The 14,199-nt window shown below is 39.4% G+C and overlaps 1 protein-coding gene across 8 annotated transcripts in view; it reads left to right on the top strand.

Moving 5' to 3' along the window:
- PHF21A (PHD finger protein 21A) overlaps window positions 1-14,199 on the top strand; it is a 129,390-nt gene that overhangs the window by 26,592 nt on the left and 88,599 nt on the right. For all 8 annotated transcript variants that reach the window (XM_028727242.2, XM_077928838.1, XM_028727232.2 and 5 more), the window contains exons 2-3: window positions 12,549-12,590; window positions 13,577-13,734. In XM_028727242.2, coding sequence (XP_028583075.2) covers window positions 13,681-13,734 — 54 coding nt within the window. In that variant the 5' untranslated portion in view covers window positions 12,549-12,590; window positions 13,577-13,680. The remainder of the gene's footprint in view (window positions 1-12,548; window positions 12,591-13,576; window positions 13,735-14,199) is intronic.

Here is a 14,199-nt window from a genome sequence, read left to right on the forward strand (position 1 = left end):
AAAACCGAAACCTGGAATTCAGGTTAAACCTATAGTAGACAAGTAGAAAGGGGCCTAATCAGATGTTCCTTCATCCCAATAATTGTACTTGGAGAGAAACTGGAAGTGGGCCATAGGCTTGTACACTTCCTGCCCTATCCCCTATCACTGTGTGGAAATGAGCAAATGAACCAGGAAATCCTGCATTCAAATAAACTTGGGATTGCCTGATTCATTTGTGCAGCTCTGGAGCTTTTCCTAGGTATAATGAAACAAGCACTAGATATTATTTGGTTTATTATGTATGCCACCTTTTGGGGTCAAACCATCCCAATGTGGCTTCCAACAGTTATATGCCAATGATATATGATGCACAATAAATTTAAAACCAGAAAAACACAATTACAGGTAATCAGCGAGAGTATTAAAGCAACACTCAGTGTATTTGGTTTCCATAAGACCACAAAAATAAAGCAACACAAGAAATACAGCATAAAAGCCCTAACTGCTGAGTATATGTATGCCTGTGTTTTGGCAGATTAGTGCACTCTGATTACAGTATCTAGCAAATATGTATTTTGCATGGAGTAATGCAGCATGAGTTTGACCAAACTGCGGGAGGCAGTGGAAGACAGGAGTGCCTGGCGTGCTCTGGTCCATGGGGTCACGAAGAGTCGGACATGACTAAACGACTAAACAAACAAAACAAACAATGCAACTAAACCTAAAATGTTTGAACAAAGAAGCTACTAGTGATCTGAATATTAGTTTTGTCTATGTATGACATCACTGAAGATCTTATTAAACAGTGACATTATTTGATTCATGTGTAGAAGCTGAAACCTGTTTTAAAAGTGTAACTAGCACCATCCATATACGGTAATGAAAATTGTAAGTTTTCTCAGATCTTTGCATTATTGTTCTCACTTGAGACTGCTGTCCTCTACAGAGAGAGCTTGCAAGATCTAGCCCACTTTTACTACTAGTTTATAATGTATAAAAAGAAATGTTTAGTAATTTGGGACCAGGGTAGTCATGTTATTAATTTAAGAATGTCTCATTATCCTGTCAATTTTATTTGTAACAGAAAATACTTTTAGATATAAATTCATCCATTTAACAGGTATTCATTTAAATGTGTTTCATTGTATTTGGTTTCCATGGAAATGGTGTACAGCTAATGTTATTTATAAGGTGAAAGTAAAATAGGGTGTCTAATGGGACCCCCTGCTGCTCTGATGAGGAGACTTTGGGGGGGTGGGAAATAAAGGCTCGTGGGATTTTGAACAAAGTTTAATGGAAGTCTCTTGTAACTGCTTGAAAAAGACCAGCATTAGCAGTAAACAAATACTTCATGGTGATTGGGAAAACATACATTGAGTTTCCCTCACCACTTATATTCCTCTTCTTTATTTTTCTAAACTTTTATTTTGTATGTATGGGACTAAAATGTTAATGGAAATTAAGAAGAGCTTTCAAAAACCTCCTTGCATAGCTGAAAGTTAAGATTATGAAAATCTCCATTACAGTCACTTGTTTTCACATGTATATAATTGTCTTAAGTATTTGTTTCTGCTGACATCCTCAATTATTGGCTTCCTTCTTAAATGGCTTTTTAAAAAAACAGGCAAAACTTTCAGTCATCAATTACATACATGAAAAATGCTTCTGCTGAAGTGTTTTTGCTGCTTTCTGCTTTGTCAGCCTTACACCAAAGGGTTTTCTGAATGTAGAAATTTCATTTGGCTTGCTCCTACTTCCCAAAGTTGCTTACCACTTTGTTCAACAATGCATACTTTAATACAGATGTATAATATAGTAGGAAGGAAGCATTGTGCTGTTCCTATTCAAGCCTCTGGGTTTGTTTTGCTTTCATTTTGAGACTTTTTCTTGTCCTTCATACAATTTATTAATTTTTGTTTAACCTTTTATCTAACACCACAATTGAAGAAGCAAAAGGGTTCCCACTCTGCTTTTCATTTATATGTTCCTGTATACCTCTCCCTGTTAATATTTGCATTTAGGACCCCCCCCCCCAGCCTGAATTGGTTGGATGTTTCTGGCAGGTGCTTTGTTGAGATTTATATATTCTTGGCAAGAAGAATGGAATCTCAAAGTGCAGCGGTAGCACTCTTGATGTTTTCTGCCCCAAAGAAGGCACAAGCTCTGATGTGATTCCTTTGTGGCTACCTATCTAAATTGCCCTCCTCACTCAGGGACTGCCTTGAGATTCCCAGTGCAGGGATATATTGGAAAACATCACGGCAGGCATAGCCTGTTTCCTCTCAACTTGTTTAATAAAGAAAGAATGCCAACTCTATGGGCCTCCCATAAGCTATGCTATTATTCAGATGTTTGTGATCAGTTCCATTCCTGGGGTATCCATGCTCCTATATGGAAGTTTGGAATCATTTTAAAAAATAAAATAAAAAATAAGTGTATCCCCTTGGAGTTGACACAATTGGGAACTCTCTATTCTTAATTTGCTTTTGTTTTCGCTTTTAAACTGTTTAATACTTGTTCTTAGTTTCTAGGTATTGATGCGTACCACTTGTTGGTAGATAGATGGATAGATAATGCACACTTCGTTGACTCTTGGGTCCTTTCCAATGGCCCCATTAAATCAGAGGTAAATCATCTGTGGCCATGTTCAGAGTTTTACTTTTGCTTGGACAATGTGGTATCTACAACAGCAATATACTGTACTCTTCCATGTATAAGACGAGGTTTTTTATTGAAAAATTATGTTAGAAATTGGGGGTGGTCTTATACACAGATAGTGCATAGGGGGAACGTGGGATTGGTTGCTGCCGCGAGCCAGAGATTGTCAGCGGCTATTGGGCGTGTTGTTGTTGGCTGTGGCAAGAGCTGGTGTTGATTTGCTGTTGCTGCAGCAATTGGGCAGGCGATTGTCGGCTTCTGCTGGCGAGGGGACAGATGATAGGTGGCTTTTGTGACACGTGTGCGTGGCAGTGTAGGTCAGGTGGGTGAGTGATTGTCAGCATTCCCCCCTTAAAAAAGCTCAACAACTCCGGGCAATCTCCCCCCATTTTCTTAGTTTGGAGTCTCCCAAAATAGGGGGCGTCTTATACACGGGGACATGTTATACATGGAAAAATAGGTTAATTTGCATGTAGCTAGTCTTCCTCTCTTGTGGATAAAGCATGCAATATCCATTTTTATTAAATTCTGATGCTGAACTATTATTAGAGTAGTTTTGTGCATTGGTGAACACTTTCTCCATGATTAGACGAACTAGATATTAAAGGAAACACATGATTACTGCTAAAAACAGCAACCCCTGTCCTAATAGTTCAGTTTATTTTCCACTTTTCCACAGTAGTCTGTGCCCAAAGCAGCACACAGTAAACATCAGCTTACTGTGTTAATTGTGTTTTATTTTGATAAAACACAATTTTGTTTTTAAAACATCAATTTATTGCATTGTAGTGAAGTTTTCCCCATCCCATCATGCTTCAGTGGCTTCTGTTTCTAGACAGTATTACTGTGCATTATTCCCACAACAGAAGCTTGAGAGATGATGTCTGAACTGTACACATGAAATAAGTAGCAACTGTGCAGTTGTTGTCCTGAAAAGCCAAGTCCTTAAGCTTTGTATGGGAGCCACTATCTTCACTGTCTTCCTTTCCGATCACACAGCTTGAGGATTTCAAGTCCATATTCTTAGTAAAGAGATTCAGGCCATAAAAAGTTGAATAGTACCACATGTTTGTTAGCGATGGTGTAGCAGTTCAGCAAGAAAAGGGAATCAGACTTTTTATCATGTGCATGTAACCTCCACCTTTTCTCATGGGGCACTGTTCTCTGGGGGGTACTGAGGATTACAAACATCTTCTAGAGCAGGGGTGTCTAACTCAAATTCATTGGGGGCCGCATCAGCAGTTTGGTCACCCTCAAAGGGCCGGTTGTATCTGTAGGACTTACAGTACAGGAGAGAAGGGTGGTTCAGGCAGCCGTTGGATCTGTCACATCACAGGATGGCATGCACTCAATATAAAAACAAGTGGAGGTTTCCTGTGTAGAACGGCCGGTGCCGCTAGAGGGCAGACATTCTCTGGTTTGTAGGCTGCCGCGCATGCGCTGAAGAGGCGGCTTTCTTGTGTCAAAAAAAAAAAAGCGAGAATAAAAGGTGAAGGCTGGCGGCCGGCGGCAGCTACACGGGCCACATGACGAGGTCTGGCGGGCCGGATTCGGCCCGCGGGCCTTGTGTTTGACACCCGTGTTCTAGAGGGTATTGATAGCTGCACCTTTACATGTAATGTTTTTCCTGCACAGAAACTAGTATTGGTATAGAGCAAAATATATACACATGTGTCTTATGTATACAGTTTATTCATTTTCTTATTACTACAAACTCTTGTGTGTGCATTGGCTTATCCCTGTGAAGGTAAAAAATGTATGTAAAGTAGTCTTGTGCTATTGAGATGATTATTTCTCTTCTACTCCTATGTCTGATCCAGGATGCTGGAGGAAGCAAGAGCAGATGTCTAGTAGATACTAATCCTTCAGCTTTGTCAACCACTATGCCCTCAGTCATATTCTTACCATATGGCTGTATCTTATTGGGAGTTAAGTTTACTTATGGATTCCAATTCTGATCTCAAAGATCCCTATCCCCATGTTTTTATCGTTGCTCTGACTTCAAAATCATCCTCATGCCTCTGTAACATTATTTTGACATGCCTACTGCCCTTTCTCCAAGTGGCTCTTGTAATATTTTCAGAACTGTTTAGAAGACAAGTAGAGGGACTGCAATAACCATGTGTGGCTTCATAACAAGGGACAGTTTCCCTTTTGTTTCTGAAAAGAATATTTTTAAGGACTGACTGTATTCCAGAAAACCAAGTTTGAAGATTAGGTCTTCTGACCCTCCTGATAACCACAGCTGCAGATATCACAGTATATTGGTCTCTTATCCAAGGAATGTTCTGGGGAAGGAGTAAACAAATACAGTGCCTGAACTTCAAAGAGCATTTCCTGATGGAAAACACGTTCAGAACAAAATAGAAACATATTACAGAAATGTGGAGTACTTTGCTTTTTTCAAATAGAATAGCCATGTGACTATTTCGTAATGTATATTGGATTTGTGATTATCGCTCGTCTGGACGATGGCTGGGCACTTTTGCTGTTGTAGCACACGGAGTGGAATGGACATGGTGACTTTCCTGTCCCTTTTTAGTTGCATGGTTTTGTTTTCCTGCTCAGCCCAATCTTGTTCATGTTTCTTAGAAGAAAGTTCCACTGTGTTCAGTATGACTGTAAGATTTTGTAAACGTTCCTTGGAGTGTGATGGAAAGTATGGAAATGTCTGAAAAGTAGCATCATGCCTGTGTAGTGAAGCCATCAAATGCCTGCTTTACTATCCTGCCAGCTGTAAATAAATGCATACTGGATTTGCTGCATGATCAGAATTTGTTTTCAAATCCTACTTGTGAATTCTGGCTCAAAACCTGGGGTTTTGTGTACAGAAACCTTCAGTATTAGTTTCTTCATCATAAGTATGAAGCCAAGCTAACTGAAACGGCAAAACTTGAAAAATTCTAGCTGTAGTAGAAGAATCTCCTGCAATATCCAGAACCATCAGTTTCATCTTCCCTTGGGTGCTAGAGGGCACTTTCATTTGAACAAAGGTAAATAGGTGGTTTTCAGGAATCTACATGAAACCGCTGGGACAGATCATCAGGAGTTTTGGGGCTGGGTGTTCACCAATATGCGGATGATAGCCAGCTGTACCTCTTGTTTAAATCAGAACCCATGAAGGTGGTGAATGTCTTCTGTGAGCGTCTAGAGGCATTTGTAGGGTGGATGCCAGTCAATGGATTGAGGTTGAATCCTGACAAGACAGAAGTACTGTTTCTGAGGGATAGGTGGTGGGCAGGTGTGGGGGACTCCCTGGTCCTGAATGGGGTTACTGTGTCCCTGAAGGAACAGGTGCGCAGCCTTGGGGTCATTTTGGACTTACAGCTGTCCATGGAAGTGAAGATCAATTCTGTGTCCAGGGTGACTGTCTACCAGCTCCATCTGGTATGCCAACTGAGACTCTACCTCCCTGTGCACTGTCTTGCCTGAGTGGTACATGATCTGGTTGACTCCTTACACCACTGAAATGCACTCTGCACAGGGCTACTTTGAAGGTGACTCGGAAACTACAACTAATCCAGAATGCAGCTGCTACACTGGTGACTGGGAGCCGCCGCTGGGACCATCTAACACTGGTTTTGAAAGATCTGCATTGGCTGCTAGTATGTTTCTGAGTGTTGGTGAAGACCTTTAAAGCCCTACATGGGCTCGGCCCTGTATACATGAAGGAGAGTCTCCACTCCCAGTGTTCAGCCTGGGCACTGAGATCCAGCTGTGAGGTCATTTTAGCAGTTCCCTCACTGCAAGAAGTGAAGTTACAGGGAACCAGGCAGAGGGCCTTCCCTATAGTGGCACCTGCCCTGTGGAACACCCACCCGTCAGATGTCAAATAGCTAAATAATTACACAACTTTTCAAAGACATCAGAAGACGGTCCTGCATCAGGAAGCTTTTAATGTTTTATATCTCACTGTTTTAATATTATGTGGGAGACCACCCAGAATGGCTGGAGGAATCCGATTGGATGGGTGGGGTGTAAGTTAATAATAGTTGTTATTATTATTATTATTATTATTATTATTATTATTATTATTATTATTAATAGTAATACCAACTTCTGTGCATTTTGCACAGGTAGTTGCACCCAGTGATATCATGCAATGATATACTAGAGTTCCTCTCAGATAGTCTTCCTGTAGAAAGGAAACAAGCTGCCTTTCTGAAGTGTACATGGACACTCTGAAAAGGTATGCTATGAGTTCAAAGGAAAGTTCAGAAACATTGATAAGTTTTTTTTTTAAAATTCTGCACTCCTCCTTTCTTATTGTGTTTGTTGAGTTGTCCATTGAGCAGATTTCTCCATGTTTTTATTCACAGCAGCATGGAAATAAAACTGATTTTTGAAGTAATATCTTTGTTTTAAGCAGAATTATTTCATATTGAATTTCAGTTAAAGTGTCCTTTCCCTGGCTTAAAGTACCTAAATCTAATCTGAACAACTTTGTCTGCATTCATAATACCTTAAAAACTCACTGACATTTTAGTAAACCCTGCTTTTTATGTAAAAGAATAAATCAGGACAAGAAAGTAATCTTAGGTTGTGCATTATAATTATGCCATTGTGGGTCTCTTTTGTAGTATTGTTCAGACTATGAACCTTTGGACTGTTGATTAAATTGCATGGACATTTATTTTCTATGACATTGTGAAATGCTCTTCTGCAGAGGAAGTACCTGCTTTTCTTCCTGTGTAGTTCTAAGCACATCTTCACATATAATGGGTGTGCTGAGTGTCATAAGAACATAAGATGATCTTGCTGGATCCAGGCCAATGGCCCATCTAGCCCAGTATGCTGTTCTCACAGTGGCTAACTAGATACCTGTGGAAAATCTGCAAGCACAAGAACACTCTCTCCACAACAGTTTCTAGCAACTGGTATTTGGAAGCATACTATATACTGCCTCTGATTGTGGAGGCAGAGCATAGCCACCAGGGCTGTGGGAGCGAATTCTATAGTTGTTTTATGTGCTGCACGAAGAAGTACTTTGTGTGTGTGTGTGTGTGTGTGTGTGTGTGCGCGCGCGCACGCGTGCGCGTACAGAGCCAAATAGAAATACTTACTTTCATAATTGCTTCCCTAAGCCGAAATAAATTCTGTGGCTCAAAGGCTATGAAGGTTGAATAAACAGGGGTCTGGGGCTATGCTCCTGGTATTGTAAAAGCTTACTTTTGTTGCAAACACAGATTTCATTTATTACAGCAACCAATCAGTAACTACATGAATTAGAAAGTTGGAAACTTGCTTTTATCAATCACTTTCAATCCAGCCTTTTTCTTGGCGTTTTAATTTGGTTATAAAAATGATCCATCCTGTATAGGGACAACCTAACATGCGAGTTGTACTTTCCAGCTGTGTTATTATTTGTGGTGTAGGAGCAATTTTTGATCTTTTTAGAAAAATAATCCTTTTTTATGATTCACTTCTGAGTACTACTTAGCACTTCTTTTTTAGACTGATTCCTGCGCTTCATTCTTGCTCTTATGGTAGACTTCTCAGGAGGAACTATTGATAATATTTGGGAAGAGGGAGAGAACATTGTTGCACTGAGCTAAGGTTATAGATGCAACTAGAAGTGTGTTTATAGGAAATACAGGATCTAGTTCTCTCTAAGGTGAGAAGTCTTTGCCTGTACTTTACCACTTCAAACTGTAGGTGACGGTTCACATTTATGGAATGTTACTCCACATCAAAAACTTGCATGTCAAAGGAGAGAGGTTCAGCTTATCCTTTTCTCTAATGTGCACCCCTCTCATGTGCAGAAGTATGTGTCCATGGAAGAGCATTTGATCATGCAAGCACTTACCTGTAGTCTGAAGCCCAATTGGAAGACTGCCGCCTCCATGAAAACTAGTCTTTCGTGTGTCCACAAAGGAGATTGCTCCCTTGTAGTATAATCCCAGCTTCTTTGCCCATAGCCCAAGATGGATGAGATGAAAAGAATTAATTTTATTCTGTCTCTTTATTTTAGAGGAATATAATAGGTTTAAGCTTTATTACAGAGAGTCAATTTAAAATTCATATTTTTTTAAACTCCTATTTTTGTCATTGTTGAAAATGCATTGCTTGTTTGCTAGATAATTAGCTTTTAACTTAGTGTGGTTTTTTATTTTTTGAAGCTGCACTTGCATAGAAATCGAAATTCAATTAAAATGCTCAAAAGCAGCATTTTAAAATTTGTTGCTATTAAATAAAATTACATTAAATGTGTTGGATTGTACACAAATGAAAGGAGAAATGTTTCTGTTAAGCAGGAACTGACAGTAGTAATTAAGGGAAAAGCTTTTTCTGCACAAGGAAAAAATGCAGTCCAGGTACCTTGGAGATGGAAACATTTTAATATCATGGCATTTTGTTGTTTTTGAGAGAAAAAGCTAGGTGACTGATTTTCACTCATCTGTCTGGACTCAGGGGGCCACTCTTAAGGTGGTGATAGCCTACTTCCTCTCCCTGCCTAAACCATTTTTTGTTGTTCTTTTGCCCAGTTTGCCATAGCCTTATTTACAAACAGGGCTAGCTGTCTAAAAACCTCTATGCATTTCCAATTCCTGACTGACAGCAACCTTGCTGGACACTAGACTAACTATACGTACCTTCTGAACACACAAGAATAGTATAGCCACAAGCTTGACAAAATCTATACCATTTGACCCTGTTCACTGTGACCCAGAACAAGCACATTACATGTGACTCAAAGTTTTTCTGAATTAAAGCTTTCTCCTCTTTTAAAGTAGCTGCTACATTTCCGTTACTAAGCCGTGCTGGCTAGGCTACTGATGTTTGAAAACTGATCTCTGCTGCCTTGGAGTTTAAAAACTTGTTCTGCTAAAATAAAAAGCAGATCTTGTCAGACTCCTTATAAAGCTTATATCCATGCAAAATTGATTACTTTCATTAAACAGATCCATAGTCAAAATGCTTCTTCAGACAAGTAGAGATACTAGAAGAAAACACCGAGCTGGGTGGTATTGCGCTTGTGAGAGAGGTTGTGGATGTACGAAAGTGAAATAGAAAAATGTATTTTAATAAATAATATATTTCTCCTGAAGAATATATCCAGTTCTGGAAAGTTTTGGGACTTATTTTATTAAACAATACAATAATTTCACAACTATTAGTTTTAATCTCTGTATTGTTTGTTTTCAGTGCTGTGTTTCTAGAAAAAGAGGTACCAGAACTCACCATGAACCCCTCCCTTGTTCTCTTAGAATGGCAATGGCACCCACCTGAAAGGTGCCAGAACTGAGTTCCAGTGAGTTCCAGCTGGAAAAAAGCCCTGGTTTGTTTATTTTTAAAATGTTTCAACATGAGCATTTGAATGTTCTCTGAGTATAGAGAGATGCAAAGTTTGCTTTCTAGTACGTGAGAGCTTCTTGCTTAGTGGCACTTGGGTCATCTTGATTGTTCTTCTTGAGTCTTGCTTCTGTGGTAACTACATAGGTGAGGTTGCATACAGAACTGATACAGAAGGCATTGATTTTTATTGGCATCTCTGGCAGTCTCCTGTATGCTGCTTTGATTTACATGATTGAAGAAAGAAAAATATATAAGTGGAATAACAAGCATGTGTGTGTATGTGTATATATAGTCAATGAATACCTCAGAATTCCACTCTTCAGATAATTTTAGCTCTGAACTACTTATCCTGAAATACATTTTTGTCACTTCATGTGCTTAAACATAACTGTTACAGGTATTTTGAGACGAGCAACAAAGTTTGGTAGAAAATATTCTGTTCTCCCCTGGTTTAAAAAGTATTAAATTTGAACTGCAGAATGAATATTGGGGGCCAAAGTTGGATTTAATAGTAATAAGTAACTTACACCATGCAGGGGAAAACACTTTCTAAAGGATAGAACTGTAGAGTTGGAAGGGACCACAAAGGTCATCTAGTTCAATCTCCTGCAATGCAGGAATCTTTTGCCCAACGTGAGGCTCAAACCCACAACCCTGAGATTAAGAGTCTCATGCTCTACTGACTGAGCTATATGATTTAGTTTGTTGTCTTTCTGTAAGGTGCATAAATTGTTTGCCATATGTGATAATGTTTTCTGCATAAACTCCACGCAGTTACGGTATCTGCATCCCCTCTAACTACATAAACCACAGCAGGAAGGGGTTGTCAGGTGCCTGAGCCAGCACTGTGCCCCAAGAGTCTGACTGCATTCATTCAAATTCATACCCGACCCTTTAATCTAGTTATCAGGGCAGTTTGCATAAAATAAGGTACAAAAAAATTAAAACATGCACAGAGTAAGTAAAGCTGAAAGCAGATCTGTAAAGCAGCACAAGAAAAAAGTTTTAAGTCTGAAGCTACCTGGCAAATCTGTCTTTGGAGCTTTCTAGAGCTGGGGTGCTACCACTTCAAAACCCATTCTCTATCAACCCACTATACTGCAGATGGTGGAGGAACTCTAGGAAGTCCCAAACTTTAAACGACAAGACCAACATCTTGATTGGGGTCTAGAAACCTGCAATTGTGTGGTAATTCCCCCTGAATTTGCTGCAGGGGGAGGTAAGCAAGTTTGAGATAGTGTGGAGCTCCACAGTGGAGCTTTCCTGCTCTTGTGTACATGAGCTTCCTCAAGTCTCTCACATTTTTGTAGGGTGGAAAAAAATGAGAAAAATATAAGCTATACCTATATGACACAATGCTTATGTGATATGATAGTCAAGAAACAAAGTGGTGGTGTCTGTTGGGAATACTATGCACCCATGTCTGTTGATTTAAATTGTGGATTTTTTAAATTTTAGATTAACTGGTTCCAATTCACTGTTCTCTAGATCTTGGGTAGAAATTGCCACTAGAATGGGCTATGTTGCCTTCCCAGAAGTTGTTGGGTAATGTTGCAAGTTGAAAAAAGAAGCCAATCTCAAAGATTGCGGTATTTTCTTCCTGTTGTATTTGTTTGTTTTTAAATTGTACTGGCTTTGTTCAGAATCTGAGTTATGGAGAAATAAAAGTCCAAACTTCGGCAAGTAGAGTCAATGAACAGTAAGCACAAAAAATATCATTAAGAATAACTGTTTGTGGTCTTTATTTAGCATTTTATGTTCTCGTGCAGATAGGTCCTTAACTTTGAATGTAAGAGCAATGGAAATTTAACTCCCTTTCTTTGATGTTGGCTATTTCAAACTATGAGCAGTACTTGTGGGATTGAGGCTGTGGTCTTAAATACAGTACTATGCCTATACATGGTCCCTAGCAATGCCAGGACCCAAGCTCCATTTAGTTTTCCTACCTGGATGCTTTTCAAACAGGCAGAGCAGACAGGCACAGCAGCCAGGACAACCATGGAGCAGGCAAGCTGTTTTGTTGTCATCTGGTCCAAGCTCTGCATTTGTTTCTACACTGCCATTTTGTCTGCCATTTGCTTGGCTGGAGAGATGTCCCAGGCATATTGTAACTGAATACACCCCCTAATTCTGACATCTGCTGGCTGGGAAGCCTTTTAGCCAGGCCAACATGGATGGCATCTCCCCAAAGGGAGGAATTGCCTTTTGGAAACTGCTTTAAGTGTGCCACAAGGCCAAGTGTCATCCTAATGTTTAGAGGGTAGGTAGGATCTTAAGGGTGTGGTTGTGGCAGGTTTTGTGTGGCCTAGGATAATTGGTAGACACTTGGTCTTCTTAGGATTCTGATTCTGATTTAATTTAGTTTTAATAAACATACAAGAATGAGGGAGGTTGAATAGTTTCTGCTTCACATCTTTTTTGTCCATTTGGCAAAGGAATTTGAACTCCTTTCTGGTTTAGCACAGACTGTAATAGAGCTTTTCCTTGATATATTAAACTTCTCTCTTTTTTCTGACTTGTCATAATTTCTTTAAAAATATTTGTTTGCCAGTCTGAATGCATTTTTTGTTAACTGTACTATCTGCTGATTTCTCCTTGTTTCTTTTTTGTAGGGGGGAAACAGAGCTGAAGAGAATACTTGTTGTCCAAAACTGGTAAGCTACTTTCTTTCTCCCCCCGCCCCTTCTTTTGGTTATGTTGACCTTCTAGTCAGAATAAACGTTTTGTTTAGTGAAATCCCTAAAATAAGCAGTGAAGATTTGTTGTGTAAAATGTTCATTTCTTATTCTAGTGTTTTAGATAAGGGACTTGAAGCACTTTGTCACGTTCATGTCAAACTTGACCAAATAAATCCAAACATGATAGGTGCAATGTTCATTATTACAGTCGACTTGCAACTTGTGTGCATTTAACCAGCATGTACTTACACAAATTGAACACACGCTTCTGGGCCCTGGGAAGTTCTCTCGCAAGCTCTGTGAGGTTCCTGCAAAATATTGTGGGAGCTTCCCAGAGCCAGTGCAAGACCTTCAAAGCCTTGTGGAGTGTGTGTGAGAGAGAGATAAGGCCCGCTTAGTGTGACGGCTCCAGAAAGTTTTTGTGGGGGTGGTTCCTGGGTTGCTCTGGCTATATGCAATTTTGGCTCCATGTACAATCCCCAGAACCTAACCCCACTCAAGTTTCAAGTCAACTGTATAGTTTTGTTTTTAGTTAACTGATTTGTATGACTTGCTAAGCATTTTGATTTTGAAAGTAGTTCTAACTGCCTTATAAATTAGATGTAAGAAGAGCTGTTCTTGTTAATCTACTCATTCAATGTCATTTTATTTGCACGAAGTGCACTAATATTGATATACATCTGCCTAATTGCTACTTGTGAATGTATATATTGCCTGTTCTCATTTGTGTAATTTAATAAATCACTGTGAAAATAAGTTGCTTGGTCAAACTTGCTTCTGAATTAACATGTAGTTCTTAGCTCTTGAGCTTTTTAACACAGATATGCTGCAAGGGGATCCACTGTGTTGGGCACGTGCCCTCCATTACAAAGCCTTGAGATAAAAGACAAGAATCTTGTACAATATATGACAAGTTGATGTCCCCACCCGCTTTCCTGATAAAAGTAACATATATTTTGCAGCTGCAGCGTAAAGAACAGAATATTTCCTTTACTCTGAAGCAAGTGTCTGAAGGTGGTGGGGATTTAGTAACCTCAACAGCTCAAGAAAGTGGAGAAGGTAGAGAATGGAGTTGCAGACTCTACAGGAGGCTCTGAAAGTGGAAATTCAGGTTCACCAGGTAAATTGCATTCTCTGCCTTGTGTATCTTACTTGAAATAGTAAAAGGGGTTGTTTGACTTCAGAAGTTCAGACCAAATACTAATAGTTGCTTGATTCTTAAGTTCTGGTATGCTTGTAAGTATCATGCTATAGTGCACATTTTATCTGTTTTAATTTATTGACTTCATAGCCCACCATATATTGTGAGCTCAAAGTGGTTTTCATCTGCTTTCCCCAGACACGACACAAATACTTCTGTCCCCATGGTGCTTATAGTTGGAGTAATTTGGATAATTAAAAGCTTAGGGTATAAGAGAGCTAGAAGAAATTAAAAATTACAATTCATAAAGATAAAAAAGTGATTAAAGGGCTTAGTTGTATTTGTTGTCCCAATATTTTCTAGTCTCTCTAACTCATAGTTTTCTCTATTAGCTGAACTCACAATCCAAGGTTTCCCAAAGTTTGAGAAACAGAGCAAGCGTAC

The sequence above is a fragment of the Podarcis muralis genome, chromosome 1 (genome assembly GCF_964188315.1).
Source record: "Podarcis muralis chromosome 1, rPodMur119.hap1.1, whole genome shotgun sequence".
NCBI classification, from domain to species: domain Eukaryota; kingdom Metazoa; phylum Chordata; class Lepidosauria; order Squamata; family Lacertidae; genus Podarcis; species Podarcis muralis.